We start from the raw sequence: 18,238 nt of genomic DNA on the forward strand, positions 1-18,238 counted from the left end.
TTAACTACTCTGCTTACTACTTGGAGACAATATGGGAACAGCATATGAAGCATCCACATCATCATCACTGTCTTTTAACGACCCCATAATCTCTTGCGGAGTGGAATCTGAGCATCTGTATGGAGCTAGCAGTATTTTATGTCATGCCCCTGTTGGAATCTGATTCGGAGGGGGGGGGGGCGAACAGCTGACAGGGAGTGGGAGTGTGGCTCCATTGGCTGTGGAAGAAACTGGGGAAGGGTAAAGGCTGGCTGGGCAGAGCAGGGGAGAAGTAGAGCAAGGGAGATGGAATTTGGAGGAAGACCCACACCCACCCACTCTTCATCCTAGGGCATGCAGGGAGGAACGGAGAAGGGAGCAATGTGAGTTGCGTGGCTTACGGGGAAGGAAAGGGCCCTGATTCCCTTCATTAGCTGCAGCTGGGAACATAGTGTTTAAAAAGGGAGCAAATCGTGAATTATCTGGTATCGTTGAGGCTTATCTGGGTTCCTGGCGTCTTCCCAACTGTGTGTGTTTCAAGTCTGCAATTCCTTCTTCTACCTGTCAAGTTAATTACTGTAACATGGTTTGTGTGGATTTTTATTTACAGTTTGTATGTACTTTGCATTCAGATTGAATTTCTTCCACTTAAAGACTGTTCTTGGGATGTTTTTTCTCCAGCCGAAGGTAACCTGGACATTGGGGGGAAAGTTGGAGGTATTAAAGGGACACTTCTTGCTTATTTGACTGTCCTGCCTTTGTGCCACATTCTGGGTCATCACAATACCCTTCCTGCCACCTATGTTCAGCAGATATATTCTCAGTGTGCCCAGAGAGAGAAATATCTGCCTCTACCTAGGATTGAACTCACAGCCTCCTGATGGTAAGGCAAGTGCTCCACTTGTAGGCCACCATACCACTATATGAAGCATCCACATGCCTGCTTAAAACTAATGTGTTCAGGAAGTGAATGAGAAAAGTCAATAAGCATCAACTCTTCCCTTAAAAGTCTACAGGAGTAAATATGAAACTTTCAGAGTTATGGAGAATAATATATTTCATATAATTTTTTAGCTCAGCAAATGCACCCCCATTCAGAGGGAGGGGGGTAGATGAAATTGTGAAAAGATAGTTTGTTTATGCCTAAAGCAAGAGGGTGAGACCATTTCTGACTCATGAAGTTCTCACAACATGTTATCAACATACGTTAAAACATCTGACTGGAAGAAGTTCGTGTTTGCAGAATATACTTTCGTCCTCTGTAGGGTGTCCAAAAAATCAGTACGGCGATGACAACATTTGATTGAAAACCCACACCCTTTTGTGTCACATGTACTGTACAAAAGGCAGAGTTTCATTCCCACATCTTGATTATTTTTTGACACACACTCCTCACCTCTGTCGATTTCCCTTATCTCCTCTGGCAAGTTGATGTTTTGAATGTTCGGTTAAAGGGCTAAGGAAAAGCTTTCTTAGCTTTCTTTAATGCAGAAAAAATAAGCAATTCACAAGTTTAATGTGGCCCCTCCCTTACAGTATAGTTTCATCTAGAAGAGAGGCACTGAATGAATGAGCAGTAATCCCATTTGAACCACCACATGAAAATGGTTCAGTCCTTTTAATTCAAGAGAAGGGTTTTATCTAGTTTTATTTCTATTTGGAAACCAATTTTGGATATTTTTTGCTCGAAACTGAAAGAAAGTGAAACTTTTAGTATTTTTTATTTGTTATTATAGAAATGGCTTGATATGTTGTGAAATGTAAAGCAAAAGATTGAGGTTGGGGTGGGTTTTTTTATTTATTTAAATGAATTGAGAAAAAGTCAGAATTTATCACTTTTCTCTCTCTCTCTCTCTCCCTCTGTGCGCTTTTCCTTATTTGTTTTCTAATTTTGTCCCCTTGTACTTTTATTTTATAATGAAACTTAATTAAAAAATTAAAAAGGAAAATACTATAGTCATTCTTTTTAGTATCTTATAACTATAGTCTTAGGGCACTAACGTGCCTACCATCCCTGTCCTATTGTTGTTTTTTCTTATATGTATTCATTTCATGTATTCATAACTATGTTTATACTTATACCTGTTATCTTATAATCACTTGACAAAATAAAACAAAACAAATAAATAAAAAGGGTGTTTAGACTGTTCCGAGTCTGAACAAAACAGAAGCTTTTCTTACAATTTGCCAAACCAGCAGACATACAGGAAAAGGGTTTTTTTCATCAGTATTTTAAAAAGTGGTCAACCTTGAAACCAACTGACCTGTTCTAATTATTTTGTTTCAAGGTAGGTTGAATTAATATTGTTCAGAGTGGGAGCACCATCACTTGAGACTTTCAAGAAGAGATTGGACTGCCATTTGTCAGAAATGGTGTAGGGTCTCCCGCTTGGGTGGGGGGTTGGACTAGATGGCCTACAAGGACCCTTCCAACTCTGATTATCTGTTATCTGTTAAAAGAGTGATACAGATTTTTCTATTTTTTAAGCAGCTTCAATCTGAGTGTCTTGAGCCCTCTGAAAGGGCTGTGTGCTCCTTGTAGCACACAATTTTTCAAATTTTCCTCCAGACTAGCCAGTACAGAAGCAGCAGAGACCAGTGAAGCTCCTGCTGTTATAAATTTAGCAGGAGTGCAGGATTATGGAAATGAGAGGTGAGCAGAAGAAAGCAAAGAAGCACACGGCCAGACAGAAGATTTCCAAAAGTTGTATGTGTGACAGGTTACCTGGTAAGCTACTATACTACACTATACTATACTATATATTTTTCTAAGAATGGCTATGGAGATTTTTGTGTGGGTAGATAGGCAATGTTGCACATATGAAGAGCTGTGTTTTATTTTGCAAGCTGATAATGCAACAGCGAGTGTGCATGCACTATTGTGTTTCATGCACAAGCTGTCATGTTACACCAGCAGTAAATATAAACTGCTAGCATAACATTGTTGTGGCTGTTCTATTAAGGTTTTGTGTGGATGTGCCCTCTGTCCTGCTTAAAATTTAAGGGTGCATTTAAAATTGCAAAGATTCTGGATGTGTGCTCTCTGAAAGTTCAGGGTTTTTTTGTTGCAATATTAATTTTATTTATGCAAATAGGAAGTAGCAGCAAGCTCCTCATTTGCAAGTAAAAACAATATCAAAAAGCAACACATTTCCTTTCGGTGGGCCTGTGATACGAGTGCCCCAGGGGAGGTGGGAAGGATGAGTCTATGTGTTTGACTTTGTTAAACAAGTCAAGTATCTTGACTGAAAAAGGGAGGAGAGGAGGAGGAGGAGGAGGAGGAGAAGGAAGAGGAGGAGAAAATTTTTCTTCAAAAATAAATCAACCAATCCATGAAAACTTTTCTGAAAATGGATTCTAAATCCAAACAAATTTTAATATTTTCAAAACCTTTGTTAAAAACCAACCCATCTAAATTTTCTGAAAGTTGCAATGGCAAATAGCACCTATTATGGAGCACAACCCTATCTAACTTGTGGGCCTGGGCTACATAATAAGGGAGAAAGCAATTTCCCATGGTTCCTTGTGGTCAATAGAACACATAGACCCAAAGAACATTTTCCCATTCATGTTCAGTCCCATTGGTCTTGCTGTTGAACATAACTTCCATGTGCTCTGCTGGTGGACTTCACCGCCACCCCTTTGTAGGTGACAATTAAGCTGGTGGTTCTGGCTTTAGCACCACACTCAAAGAAGTTGGCATATATTTGGGGAGCAGCTCTTTTAGTTCATGCTACCATACAATTATGGTTGTTGATAGCATTAAGCTTTAATTACCATTGCTCTACCCTCTAATATGGATGGGCCAATCCACAATGCTATTTCTAAAGAAGAACTGAGGAGCAAGAGCGAAAAAAAGCACAGATGTGGGAAACATAAATGGAGACCTTAAAATTTGCTCTTTGCTAAAGCACAGTAAGGTGAGGCAGGAATTGCTCCCACACTCAGAAGCCCTGGGCTCCATAACTAGGGTCAGTACGGTGTAATGCTGAAAATATTGGGCTAAGACCAGAAATGCTCACGCCTCTAAGCCACGGCTGGATATCCACAGGTGCCTTGGGCTTGTCGCTTTTATTAAACCCAATCTATCTGATAGAATAGGGAAAATTGGAAGAAGGAGGCCTGTGCTGTGCCTTCTTGAGCTCTTGAGGAAAGGCAATATAGAAAACTATCAAATAAACAAAATAAATAGTGCAAACTCCTGCACATCTGAGCCATTTTTTTAGTCAGGGGGTAAACTGGCCCTGGTAAATGCCACTCACCTATGAACCAGACATGCCTGATAGATCTGCCAGAGCTGTAAATTTTATGCCCTGGGCATGTCAAAAAAAAAGCACCAACCATCTGCAATGGTGCTAGTGTTTGGTGAGATTGTCCTGTAGGTAAAGTAGCAAAAATTGTGATGGTCCCTATATATTTGGTATGACTGAAAGAGCACAACATCCAAAGGAAAAGAGAAATGACGAATGGCCCCTTTTGCTTTGCTTTCACTTCACTTCTGATTCACTCTTCCAGGTGTTTCATGGGAGAAGTCCTCACTGTGCAAGATCAGTCATGTTGCTGTCGCTGCTACACAATGTTATCTTCTGCGTGGTGATGGATTTCTGTCTGCTACTTTCTCCCGCAAGTGTTAATGTTCTTCCCATCCGCTGCATCTTCAACTAGTGAAATATGAAAATCTGTAGAAAGGGTGAAGTGTGAAATACAACCTACCAGACCTCTCATGTACTGTCTGTTTGTATGCAGTGCTATTTCTTTCATTCCCCCTGCAAGAGAGAAAAAGACAACTTTTTGGATAAATTTCTGCAAGGCTTCTTCTGGCGCCTTTAGAGAGGCTCCTAAAGCAGATTCATTAAATGGCAGCAGGTTCCATTTAATACGATAAGGCCGAAAGCCAAATGAAGCACAAGTCATTCCATTTACACAGAGAAACTTTGAAAGGGACTCTTTTTTTTTTGACCTAGAAATCCTGCCAATTTCCCTCACTTTCTATCAGCATTTAAAAGTGAGGGTGGAGATCAGTGGGAATAGCAAAGGTCTTTGCCCACTTTTTCATCCCGTCAGTGTCTCCCAGATAGATGGGAAACGCTGAAAATGATCAGAAGTTGCTTCTGGATAAACTTCCATTTTTTCAGTAGGCGGACAAAAAAAAACTAAAGGGGAGATCATAAATCTTTCCCCTAACAGAAGGTAGTCAATATAGGAGTGTTTTGCTTTAAATGTTATTTTAAAAAATCATCATAAAATTTACAGGGAACATCTTGTCCTTGAGGGCAGTCAATTCCAAGACCAGAGTTTTCCCTATATTTGGTTTTATCAGGAATTGTTTAAAACACACACACACAAAGAAGGAAAAATACAATGTCGCAAAAATACAACTCAGAGTGAAACTTGGAACTGATTTTGGAAATGGTTTGTCCTTTCTCGCTTCTTCCTAGGGCTGGGAGAGATTAATTGGCCTAAAGACATCAGTTAGTTCTCTGCATAAGGTAGGATTAGAACTCCCTCTCTCTTCTGCTTCAGTTCAGTGCTTTTAACTACTCCACCTAATTGACTCTCTTTCAGCTCCAACATCTATCCAAATCTTTTTCCAGAAAAACCGCAATGCTCTAGGGAAAATACGGAAAACAGAAAAGGGATTGTGAGGAGTGGTTCTTGGATTCCATCCCATATTCACAGCTGTACTGAGCACTGAATGTGGTTTCCATTCTTGTCCCAACCATCAAGGCAGCACAATAAACATGAGGATAACCTGCAACCAGGACACCACTTTTGGACTTCAAAGGCAATGGTTTAATTTTTAGACTTGTTGTTGTTGTTCTGGAACTGGGAGTATCATCAGAAAAAAATGGTACATAGGGCTCTCTGGAAAATAATATTTTTTAAAAAAATAGCATGGTTTTTCCCCTTACCCTCTACCTTTAACTGGAGCCAAACTGGCTTTTCCATTCTAGTAATATGATATCACAGGACACTTATTCAGGTGCTTTAAAAAGTACTATGTATCTGACAATAAGGAAAGTACATATCCCTACAGTAAGATAATCGTTTCAGGGATTTCTTTTTCAGATTAGATGTTAAGCCAAGGAAGAAAAAATATTCAGATTGCACTGTTTCATTACAACGCCAAAGTTATTTTCTTGGTTATCAATGACGGTTAGGGTTATAAAACATTAAAAATTATATAGGTCATATTAAATATATAATTACAATATTTTAAAAAATTAAAAATATAACAATTATGCAGTATTAAATAAACTTCTCTACAATCCAAAAATAAAATTTTAAAAAAGAACTTAGCAGGACTTACCAACAAATAAATCCCCATTGATATTCAACTGTCTCATCATTCCTGGTGATTTGCCAGTTCTGGCACCATAATCATCAACTGTGATCTTCCCAGATTGTCCATCCCTTAAATTGATAAAAAAGGTATGTTCCCACATTCAAAAGCTATCATAATGTATCTTAATTTAAATGTGTAGAAATGGTTGTACGTGTTTCAGATGCCTTCTGCTGATACTAGCAATCACACACTGGAGAAATCAGATTCCCAATGTTATGATGAAGCAAAGCAAAGATGCCTCATTGAGACATAATATCATGACATCTGTATGAAAAATTTAGATGTCTCGTTTCAGACCACCATGTAAAATATGGTGGCTACCATGCTGGAAATAGGGCTTGCATTTTTATTTTTTTATTAAAAAAAAGAATATTGTAAGTGGGTTTACACATTGATGCTTAATGAAGGACAGAACTATTCAAGAAACAAGAATCACAACTTACCGAACTGCCTTAACTTTATGCCACCTGCCATCACTGAAAGAGCCATTCACTGTTATGTAAGCAATGCCACTGCCCAAATTGTAACTGAAAACAAAGGGAAAGAGAACATACAATCATGTCTAAGTTCAGTCCATTTCACTAAACAACAATTACTTATTTTTCTTTATTCTGTTCGGATAACTGTGAATCTTCAGGGAGATTTCAAGGCTATTAAAAGCATTAAGAATGGTAAAACTATAACAATTATAAAAACAAAAGCAGTGAAATAAATAAGAAAGGAAAGAAAGAAAAATGACAAAATATGAATTATAACTGACATAGATCCAGGATAAGCATTCTTTTGAGATTAAGGCTGCACTATTACACAAATCCCATGGCATTTCCTAACACATATTCGTAGGATTGTGTAGAAAAGTTTTAGCAGGAAAAGATCTGTAACCCATTGATGCCTCCTTCCTTTTCATGACTGAAACACTTTTACTTAGTAATCGTTCCTTTGGCAGCAATATTAACTATACAACAGAACTCCCAAAATCAAGATGGATTTTGGGAGTTCTGTTAGGGCAGGGATGTCAAATTCATGATGACACATTGTCATCACGTGACATATCGCAGCTATTTTTCCCCATCACTAAAATAAGGGTGGGCATGGCCAGCACAGGTTGCAAGTTTGACACCCTGTGTGAGGGAGACAACATATTGTAATACTATGGCCTTGACTTCTAAATATCTGTTTCAACTAGTTGTACAGCTTGAGCCAAGGCAGAAGAATCACCAAAGAGATTACACTTGGATAGGAAACAACATGAGATTTTCAAAGTAATAAATGATATGATTCACTCTACAATAGTTTTACTCAATCTTGTCTGCTTTAAGTTGTGTGGACTTCAACTCCCAGAATTCCCCAGTCAGCTGGCTGGGCAATTCTGTGAGTTAAAATCCACACGACTTAAAAAAATCAACGTTGAGAAATATTGCTCTACAATTAGGTTGTCATATTAACTTATGATAATATTTTGGTGCATGACTGAGACATGAAATGAATTAAATAACATATAAAATTAACCAGGGGTATCTCATCTTCACCTGCTTCTTTAACAACTATACATTCTGGATCTTTTTTGTCTGTTTCATATTTTCTGCTATATGGGATTTGTATGAACAGGATTTTTTTTTGTTTTACATTTATATCTTTATATCTATTATCCAGAGCTTCTGAATGCATCCATGCACTTATTATTTTCCTCTCTAAAGGATTATACCTTCCAGGAAGGGACTAGGAACAGATATCTAGGACTTATTATAACTAGTACTTCCTCTTTCATCAGACTGAGAAATGAGCCACCATCCCCAAATTTTTCTACTGAATGCTGGATCCTGTCTGCTGATTCTGTGAAACTAACACTTTTTTTAAAAAGAGCATTAAGAAATTCAGGAGTTTTGCAATTCCTTTCAAGAAATGGGAAAAAATCAATTACACAGGGAAAAATGCATTCATTCACAACTCAGGGTAGGAATTATGCAAATATCACAGCTGTGCCTGTTCCAAGCTAAAGGATTGCTTACCTGAAGACCAAGAAACCATCCTGAAGACCAAGGGAGATAAAGTCACTGTTGGATCGCATTGGGCTATCACCTCTCCATAGCAATAGACCATCCATCAATGTAGTCTTAAACCTCATAAACACATTTGTTCTTGATCCTGACACTCTGCGTGGTGTATGAAATAAGATTTCAGTGGCGTGGGGAAAATAACATAATTTTGATTGCAATAACTTCCCCCCTCTGGTAACATAACATGAATTTTGATAAGATATTTCTCCTAAACATCTGATAAGTATTACCTCAAAGTGGCTTTGGGAAATAACAAATAACTAGTTGATTTGTAAAGTGTCAGATAACATTTTTTAAAAAAATACAGCTGGTTTGAAAAAAAGCACTGGGTTTTGTTTACATGTGAGTAAACCCTTTGTAATGTGGTTCATATCCATATCAAAAATAGTTCTGTCATAGACAGTTAACAGCACAACTATAAGGCATCAGTTTAAAGAAATCTAAGTTAGATTTTGGCTCTCACTGAAGTTTTCTATGTCTCCCTTTCTTCCATATTTTCCTACTTAGCAGGGATAAGATCAGGGGTGGGATAAGACAGGGTTAACTAATGGTTCGGGATTTATGAGCTTCCCTGCACGATGCCAGCCACGCACCTATAAATCGTCATCAGCATGCTGTGTGCAGAGAAGCAGCCTTTGAAACAGCCCTCTTTTCCTGCTTTTTTAACTGAAGCTGTGCCTCGTTTGGCAGAAATTGAAAAATCAGGAAATAAAGATCAGGTAAGAGCCTGGGTGGGCGGCTGGGCAAAAACATCAGCAGATATAGAACCAGTTCTATGTCTGCTGCTCTTCAGAGCTACTGGTTCTACAGAGGTGGACAGAACCAGTAGAAACCCACCCCTAGATAAGATCTTGTTGTTTTTTTTACACAATTTGGACTTCAACACCCACCTTTTCTTGCTAGCATGGCCTATGGCAGTTGGGTAAAAACACACAGAAGATATTGCATAACACTATATGGTATCTGTTGGCTGTTTTAAAATACAACAAAATGGATTTTAATCTAAATCTGGAAAGAGAGTTCTTAGGCTTTTAATATTTGCCATGTCCCTGCATAAAACCACAACCATTCACAAATCCAAAAGGGATTTCTGGATGTCAGAACTACAAGCAAAACTCAGGTGTTGATTGCATGAATTTACCTTTTCAGAATGTTTGGGTTGTCATATGTAAGATAGCTGCGACCAATGAATTGTGGAATTTCGATGGCTTCCATCACAGCTAAAATGTTAAGGGAAACTTGATATCAAAATTCAAGTTTTACATATTCAGTGATTTGTATCAACAAACATAAGGAAACATTAAAAACATGTATTTTTCAGAAGATTCAGAGTCAATAATTTTTGATTAGCTATGATTCAAAGTTCCATCTTCACAGTAATAGGATAAACTTCGTAATCCTACAGGTCAAAGGAGAATGATCTTATGGTCCTTCTCTTATTTCAGTAACAATAAGTGATAAAATATGAATTAAGTAGAATCCTCATTTCTGTGCTGTCCATCACACCATTAGATGGAAAACAAGACATTATCACTTGTGTAAATAAACACAGAATTGTCTGAATTTCAGCTGAAGGAAGGATATAATAGAGGAGGTAGGAGGATCTGCATATGCTTCATATGCTTCAGATTTATTTTTGATTGTTGTATTGTTGTGTTGTTACCCCAAATACAACATCATGTTATGGACTACTGTGTCTAAGAAAAGTAGAAGTGGAAGCTCCTTGGAGAAGGAGGCAAGAGTAATTTTGATGCCATGTATGTTGCTCCTGTAATGCCAGATCTCATCCTCTATTTTATTTTTTATAAAAAAATTCTTCTGTAATATTCTACAGAAAATAACCTTTCATTCACTTAAAATCCAGGGGTGTCAAACTGGTGGCCCACGGGCCAAATGCATCACACACAGACCAGGCCCACCCCAGCTCCGCAAATGGGGAAAAACATCATGAAACATCATGTGACAGCAACGTGACACCCATGACTTAAATGTTCAGTTCTCTCGTTCATCTATTTCAGTTCTCCCGTTTGTCTATTTCAGATAAAAGCCTATGTAGAAGTGGTTCATTTCTTCCGAGGCCAGGGCAAAGCCAAGCCTGATTTTTCTTTCCCCAGCCTTCCCCAAATATATACATCCCAATAGCAGTGAGAACTCCCTGTTGTTCTTCACACTGAAGCTTTTCAACATCTGTCTATCAAACTTCTGGGCACAGCACAGTTGCAGTTTTACCAAGGAGCAACATTGCTTACAGCACTTATTCAAACATTGTGTAGAACATTTCAAGATAGCACCAGTGATTACTGGATCATCTCAATCACGTGCAGTTGATCCTCCAATATTAATTTCAGGATTGAGGTGGGTGATCTTTAGCTGGCAGAACCAAGCCAGCATGGAAAGTACACAGTAAGGGCAAAAATGAAACAAGCCCCTCCCCTCTTAAACAATCACTTGAAAGAGGTGGAAACTTTCTTTTTAAAAAAAATTTTTATTGGTTTTTAAAACAAACATAAACAAACAAAACATAAAAACATCAGGCCATCTTCCATATATGTACATATATGGCGTCATGATGATACGACATGCGATCTTGGAGGTCTGAGATCGCTGCCAATATCTTTGCTCCTGGACGGTCCTATCGGATCTAAACCGTCCCGAAGAGATGGTGAAAGTGAAGAGCGCATCCTGTCGATCCCAGAGATACTGCAAAGTCCCTGGTAGATCCAGGAGAAGCTCTTCTTGCCAGCGGCAAAGAGGCAGCCATTAAAGCTGCTGAAGTTGGGACAGCTCCGATATGAAAGAGAATAGAAAGAGAGAGTGTGCCAGTTTGGTGAGAACTTTTTCTTTATTCTAAGATCTGAAAGGACACCCTAAGGAAAAGAAAGAATCTGTAAAAGTTTTTGACAGAAGTGATTAAGCGGCTATTTTAAACAGGAATGTCAAAGTAATGTTTTTTTTCTCATTGCTGGATTTTCTATACATGATCTTATATTTTGAAACTGGACTGTTTTTTTCTTTTCCATCTATTTTTTTTCTCCTTTTTCATTTTGTAACATTTTAGGCTAGAGACTCCCTTTTAGTTATTTCTTTTTTAAAATATCTTTTTCTTTCTTTTTATTAATTCTTATTATATTTTGCTTGGAAAAGGAGGGGGAAAGTGAAAGCAAAGAAACTTTGTAACACTGCCAATTAGAGGCTTGGAAATATTCTATTTCCCTTGTGACCAGACAAAGCTGAGAAAGAAAGAACTGAGACTTTTTTTCAAGGACATTGCTATTTGATAAGATAGAGGGAACAGCATGGGAGAGTATTACTGCAGGTGCTCTTCTGGGTTTCTATCAACAGCTGGAGGCTGGTGTTGAAGTTTATAGGAAAAGAAAAGGTGATAAGTTTCTGGAGAAGAGTTATAACAAGAGCCTTGGATAACTAAACAAAGTGCAGTGTGTTCTCTTGATTTTTCCTAAGCTGTGCTACCCCTCCTCAACAGTTTACTTTTTGAAATAGCTATTTGGACTTTTAGTTCTTTGGAACTTGTCTTTGCTTTTTTTTTTTGCTTGTCTTTGGAAGTTAAATTTTTACCTTTGCTTTTTATTTTAAAAGAAAAGTTTTAGTATTAATGATTCCCTTCCTTTTCTTTTTAAGGGAGTAGCCTTTTTTCTTTCTTTTTTTCTTTCTGCCTTTCTGGTACTTTTGTTTTTCCATCTACCTCCAATATTGGTTTTTTCTTTCTTTTTATCTTCCTGGCTTTTTTTTTCTTTTTCTCTTATACAGCCTTTTATATTTGAGACCTCTTAATTGGATTAAGGTGTTGAAGAACCTGAAGAATTTTTCCTTTTTTTAAAGCTTTTTATTCTGATGGGCTTTGCTAGAAAATTTATTCAAGCAATAGAAGTTATATATCATAAGCAAATGGCAGAGGTAATGATAGAGGGAGAACTGACAGACTCTATTAATATAAGAAAAGGAACAAGACAAGGGTGCCCACTATCACCTCTGTTGTTTGTATTAACTTTGGAAGTGCTAAATAGAAATATTAGAGATGAAAAGAATATAAAAGGGATGAAAATTAAAAGGGAAGAATTTAAGTTGCAAGCATTTGCAGATGATCTGGTTTTTATCTTAGAAGACCCATTAGAAACAGCATCAAAATTGATAGAAAAGATAGAGACATATGGAAAGGTGGCTGGTTTGAAAATAAATAAAGATAAGACAAAGATCTTGATAAAGAATATGCTATCAAGACAAAAGGAAGAACTGGCAGACCTATTGAAAATTCAGGTCACAAATAAGATCAAGTACTTGGGGATATACTTGACAGCAAGATGCAGTACACTAAAAGAGAATAATTATATCAAACTTAAACAGCAGATAGCGCTAGATTTGGCGAAATGGGAAAATTTACAACTGTCATTAATAGGGAGAATATCAACAATCAAGATGAATATATTACCCAGAATTTTATATTTGTTTTAAACAATTCCAAGTAGGCTTGGAGAAGACTATTTTGAAGATTTAAATAAAATTGTGTTGAAATATATATGGCAAGGTAAGAAAGCGAGAATAAAGCTAAAACTTTTGCAAGATGCTAGAATAAGAGGAGGATTTGGTTTGCCTAATTGGGAGTTGTATTACCAAGCTACAAATTTGATGTGGGTTAAGGAATGGATAACATTAAGAAATACTAGATTGTTGAAATTAGAAGGACATGATCTGTTGTTTGGGTGGCATGCTTTTTTATGGTATAAAGGAACTAAAACACAAGGGGTACTTTAGAAGACATTATATACGGGAGTCTCTGTGGTTAAACTGGGAGAAGATTAAAATACAATGTTATTTGAAAATTCCAGTCTAGCTATCGACTATTGAAGCATTTTCTTATCCTATAATATACAAAAAGGAACAAACAGAAATATTAAATGAAAAGGGTGAACTTAAATCTATACAAAAACTAGAGGAACAAGGTATAAAGATGAATTGGTTTTCATATGCACAAATATATTCAAGGTATGATAAAGATTCTAAAACAGAAGGTTTCTATGATAAACTGACTGATTTAGATAAGATTTTGACAGGTACTGATGAAAAGGTGATTAAAAAATTGTATGGATATTTATTAGAAATTAAACTAGAAGAACAAGTTGAAGAAACTATGATTGCTTGGGGGAAGAATTTTGGATATGGGATTGATCTAGAGAAATGGCAAAAATTGTGGTCTCAAAATTATAAAATGACAATGTCAACAGCTTATAAAGAAAATTTGTATAAGATGTTTTACAGGTGGCATTTTCCCCCGACAAGAATAGCAAGAATGTTCAAGAATAAATTCGAAAAATGTTGGAAATGTCATCAGACACCTGGTTCATATTACCATATGTGGTGGACTTGTGCGGATGCTAAAAAATACTGGACTAAAATCCACACGTGGTTGGAAAAAATGATAAAAAAACATATAGATTTGAAACCAGAGATATTTTTATTGGGAATTTTACCTGAAATATATAGTAAAGACTTGATACCTGATTGTAAATGTATTAACGGCGGCTAGGATTGTATTTGCTAAAAACTGGAAAAATGAGAAAACACCATCACAGGAGGAAATTATTAAGAAAATATTGGAATGTGCTGAAATGAGCAGATTGACATTTGAAATTAGAGAACAGGATGATAAACAATTTTATAAAGTTTGGGATCTATTCTATCAATGGTTAGACAATAAAGTATAGTAACAAAATATGTAGACTTTTAGAAAATACTAAATATATAAAGATGTATTTTTTCCTTATTATATCTACAAAATGATTTTAGGATAGATTTGGGATGATAATATGAATTGTCACAAAACAAATTAAGTAAAATATGATTATTTCCTAAAGCATGAATGAATAAAAGTATAGTCAAAGGATTGATTAATAATGATACCAATGTATTTAATATTGGATTGAAAATATGAGATCATATATAATGTAATTGTAATTGAAGACTACGAAATGGAAGCACAAAACAATTTGTAAACCAACCGGCACACTGTGTGTACATATATGGAAGATGGCCTGATGTTTTTATGTTTTGTTTGTTTATGTTTGTTTTAAAAGAGGTGGAAACTTTCTGATGCTGAGCTGGGAATTGCCCAGGATTTGCTGGGCTCAGCTCAATATCAAGATTAATTAAATTAAAATTTTCATATCCATGCCCCTGGCAGCATTCTCTTCCTCTTTACTTCCAGGGAATCCATACGACCCCAAAATTTGGATTCTGAATACTTTTGCAAGAATAAACATGAGAGTTGAGAGGATCTAAATGATGCTTGAAAAGTGGAAACTAGATGATTTCAAAATCTTTCATTGCAATGACCTTGGATGACTGAGAATCTCCATATACATTTAGCGATGTACTTTGGGATGAACACTCTTCAAATGGTATGGAAGTATGAACGAATTTCCAGAAAAATTGCAGACTACAGGAACCATTAGTACTTCAGTTTGAGATGCAGGCAACACAGACTCATTCCCCAACAGCCTGCACCTGTCTTCAACAGTGAAGGGACACAGGACAGAAAACATCCTGCAGCCAAGAAGGCTCCACACCCATCTGCACTACTCAGGTGACCCTGAGGACACAAATAAACCATCAAGTGGCCTCAACGACCCTCTAAAAGAATGCAAATGGCCAGCATCCAGTCAGAGCTAAAGAAGCTTCTTGGATGAGAAGCAAAATATCTTCAAACAAAAAAACAAGAAAGTCCAGTTGCCTCCTGAAAAAGCACTTTTGGGACTTTCATTGCAGTAATTCAAGTTCTCAGTGCAAGCTTGATTCCTTATTTCCATAAGATTCTACACTATGTTTACCATCACTAACAGTTCACATAATCACACCAGGGTTTGGCCATTTGATCTTGTGCATTTGACCCTCTCTAAAATATTCTGGACCTCTCCAAATATTCTGGAAAAGAGTTCTTCAAACCTTTGAACATACTGATTACAGCAGGGGTTTTCAAACTTGACAGCTTTAAGACTTGTGGACTTCAATTCCCAGAATTCCTCCTCCAGTTATGTTAACTCAGGAATTCTGGGAGTTGAAATCCACAAGACTTAAACTTGCCAAGTTTGAAAACCCTTGGATTATAGCATATGAGGGCTTAAGTGCGAAACTTTGGGGTGGCGCCAAATGCTCTAATCCCAATCTAGTCATTTCCTGATTTATAAATGTGTTTTTTAAATTTTTGTTTCTAGTGTTTTAAATCAGTTGTGCAAGCCAATTTACAAATGGCACTACCCCTTACCCTGTTTTTTAAGTTATTTGTCTACATATAGTTATGTTAATATGCAGAACATTTTTACTGATCATAAATAAGAGAACAAGTATCTGGATTACAATAAACCAACTCATAATAATAATGTACTGGGCAATACACCTGTAACCCAGGTTATGATTATGAATCATACTATCCACAGATGGTATAAAAAGAGGTTTGAATCATATGGCAAAGTTTGCAAAAGAGTCACATAGAAACACAATCAAACATATCATCATAGGCATGCCCCAGGGGACAAGGGAAGCTTAGGTGATGAAAAATGCCTTGTGATGCAAACAGCATCACAACAATACAAAAATACAACGTGGCAAAGCATTGTGGCATCAATGTTGAGCTTTCATAATTTTGGAGCCATCGTAGCTAAAAGTGAACATCTATGCACAGTTATTTCGTAGAGATTTTACTTACTGTTCAAGCAGTAATTTCCACATTCTTCAATGGAACAGCATAAAGCAGAAAAACATACAGATTTTATTTTTCAGAAGTAAAAAAAAACCTTCTATATTCTATTGAAGTTTTATGCATGCAACACTTAATGAAGGTTGGCTCACACATTTATGGACTGTATCATTCTAACCCAGAATTTTTCAAGGGGAAAAAAAGGCAGTCCAGCTCAGATAAATATTACACTTCTCCTGAACGTTACTGCAAGTTGTGGCTTTGTACGCATGCACAGATGTCATTGGTAAGGAAGCAAACCCCTGATCTGCTGCTGCAATTGGTATGATCAGATTTGAATGGTGGCTCTGCATTGCCTGTAAACGATGCCACACCAGAAGACCAGTCAAGATTCCTGAATATTCTTTCTCTAAGTCAATGGGCTCTGGCTAACACTCTTCAAAATCATTTGTTGGATAAAAAGCTTCCATTGTGATTAATTCATCTGAAATCTGGCTTTGGTTTCACATGGATAATGGGTTTTGCACTTCCATTAGTCAAGACATGTCATTTTCTCTACCCAAAATAAGTATGGCCAAGCATTTACTCAGAAGGGAAACTAGGAGTTTCTTTTTGCAACTCCTTTTACTGCTTTGGAATTACATCCACGCATCCACACTTATATTCTCATTTCTCCCTCTCTCTCCCTCTCTCCTCTCCATCTCTCCTTCTCTCTCCCCCTCTTTTCTGGATAGGAGGATTTGCCTCTAAATAGAGCACCAAGCAACAATCACCCATTCATTTCATTTTATTTGATTTTAAAAAACCTGATTCTACATGATTCTGGGGTATAGAAAAGTCCAGGTAGGCTCAGACTTATGATTACACATAAATGTGATCTTGCAGGCTGTTCTACATCTTTGCCACTTATCCTTTACAAAATTAGAAGTGCATTTAAAAACCAGGGAAACATTAAAATCTTAAGAAACTAGCAAACATCTAGAGCAATGTTTTTCAACCTCGGCAACTTTAAGATGTGTGGACTTCAACTCCCATGGCTGGCTGGGGAAATTCTGGGAGTTGAAATCCATACATCTTAAAGCTGAGGTTGAGAAACACAGCACATTACCTGAAAGAACAGCTGGTGTCCATGAACATTTGCCCATCTCTGCATTACAGGAATATGCCTTGTGCATAACATTTCTGAGAATATATGTTTAGAAATTACAGTATATCGCCAGTAGACCTGTAATATATAGTTGGGGGCATTCATTCTGATGGTCCCATTGAAAAGAATGGGGAAGAGAAAACAGCCACTTAAGTCTCCTGAACTGAAGAAATAATTACAGTAAGAAGAAATATACTGTCATCTACTGGAGCACACCCGTGTTGCAGTTTAGTTGTTGGGAAAATTGAACTCACTTAACAAGGTCTCCAGTTGAAAAAAGATGTAGAGCAATGTGGAATAAATTCGGATCAACAGGAATTGGATAAAATCTTACAGGAACCAGATAGAAAAATGATTACTAAAATGTACAATTATTTGTTAAGATATAAACTGGAGGAAGAAACTGTGAAAGAAACAAGGATAATCTGGGCCAAAAACTTTGGATGTAGCATAAATTTGGAAGATGGGGAAAACCTATGGAAAATACATTATAAATTAACTCTACCTGCAACTTACAAGGAGAATTTATACAAAATGTTTTATCGCTGGCACCTACCGCCAGCGAGACTTCAAAAATGTTTCCTAATAACTCAGCAAGCTGTTGGAAATGTGAATATGAGCAGGGCGCCTACTACCATATGTGGTGGTCCTGCCCAAAAGCAAAAAAGTATTGGAGGAAAATTAGTAATTGGCTTGAAGAAATCACTAAAGTTAAAATTGGATGGAAACCAGAAATATTTCTATTGGGAATTCTAAAACAAAAAATTAGTAAAAATTATTATATATTATACTTCACATATTAACAGCAGCAAGGCTTGCCTTCACCCAAAATTGGAAATGTGAAAATACTCCCCCTGACTTCATGATCATAAAAAACATTTTGGAATGCGCAGAAATGGACAGGCTATCATTGGAACTTAAGAACAAAGAGGAATCAGAATATTACGAGATTTGGAATTGTTGGTATAATTGGCTAGAAGACAGACATGAAATTAATAAAT

The 18,238-nt window shown here is 36.9% G+C and overlaps 1 protein-coding gene across 2 annotated transcripts in view; it reads right to left on the minus strand.

The window, feature by feature from the left end:
* Nucleotides 1-3,319: 3,319 nt before the first annotated feature.
* EGFLAM (EGF like, fibronectin type III and laminin G domains) overlaps nt 3,320-18,238 on the minus strand; it is a 118,706-nt gene continuing 103,787 nt past the window's right edge. The window contains exons 19-24 of one of the 2 annotated variants that reach the window (XM_087958502.1): nt 16,100-16,123; nt 9,524-9,602; nt 8,335-8,478; nt 6,769-6,852; nt 6,290-6,393; nt 3,320-4,745 (exon numbers count right to left, since the gene is read on the minus strand). In XM_087958502.1, coding sequence (XP_087814628.1) covers nt 4,591-4,745; nt 6,290-6,393; nt 6,769-6,852; nt 8,335-8,478; nt 9,524-9,602; nt 16,100-16,123 — 590 coding nt within the window. In that variant the 3' untranslated portion in view covers nt 3,320-4,590. The remainder of the gene's footprint in view (nt 4,746-6,289; nt 6,394-6,768; nt 6,853-8,334; nt 8,479-9,523; nt 9,603-16,099; nt 16,124-18,238) is intronic. The other variant, XM_026666417.2, reaches the window with a different exon arrangement.

This window comes from Notechis scutatus, chromosome 2 (genome assembly GCF_049901735.1).
Source record: "Notechis scutatus isolate UNSWTSFEM ecotype Mainland chromosome 2, rNotScu1.2, whole genome shotgun sequence".
Lineage (NCBI taxonomy): Eukaryota > Metazoa > Chordata > Lepidosauria > Squamata > Elapidae > Notechis > Notechis scutatus.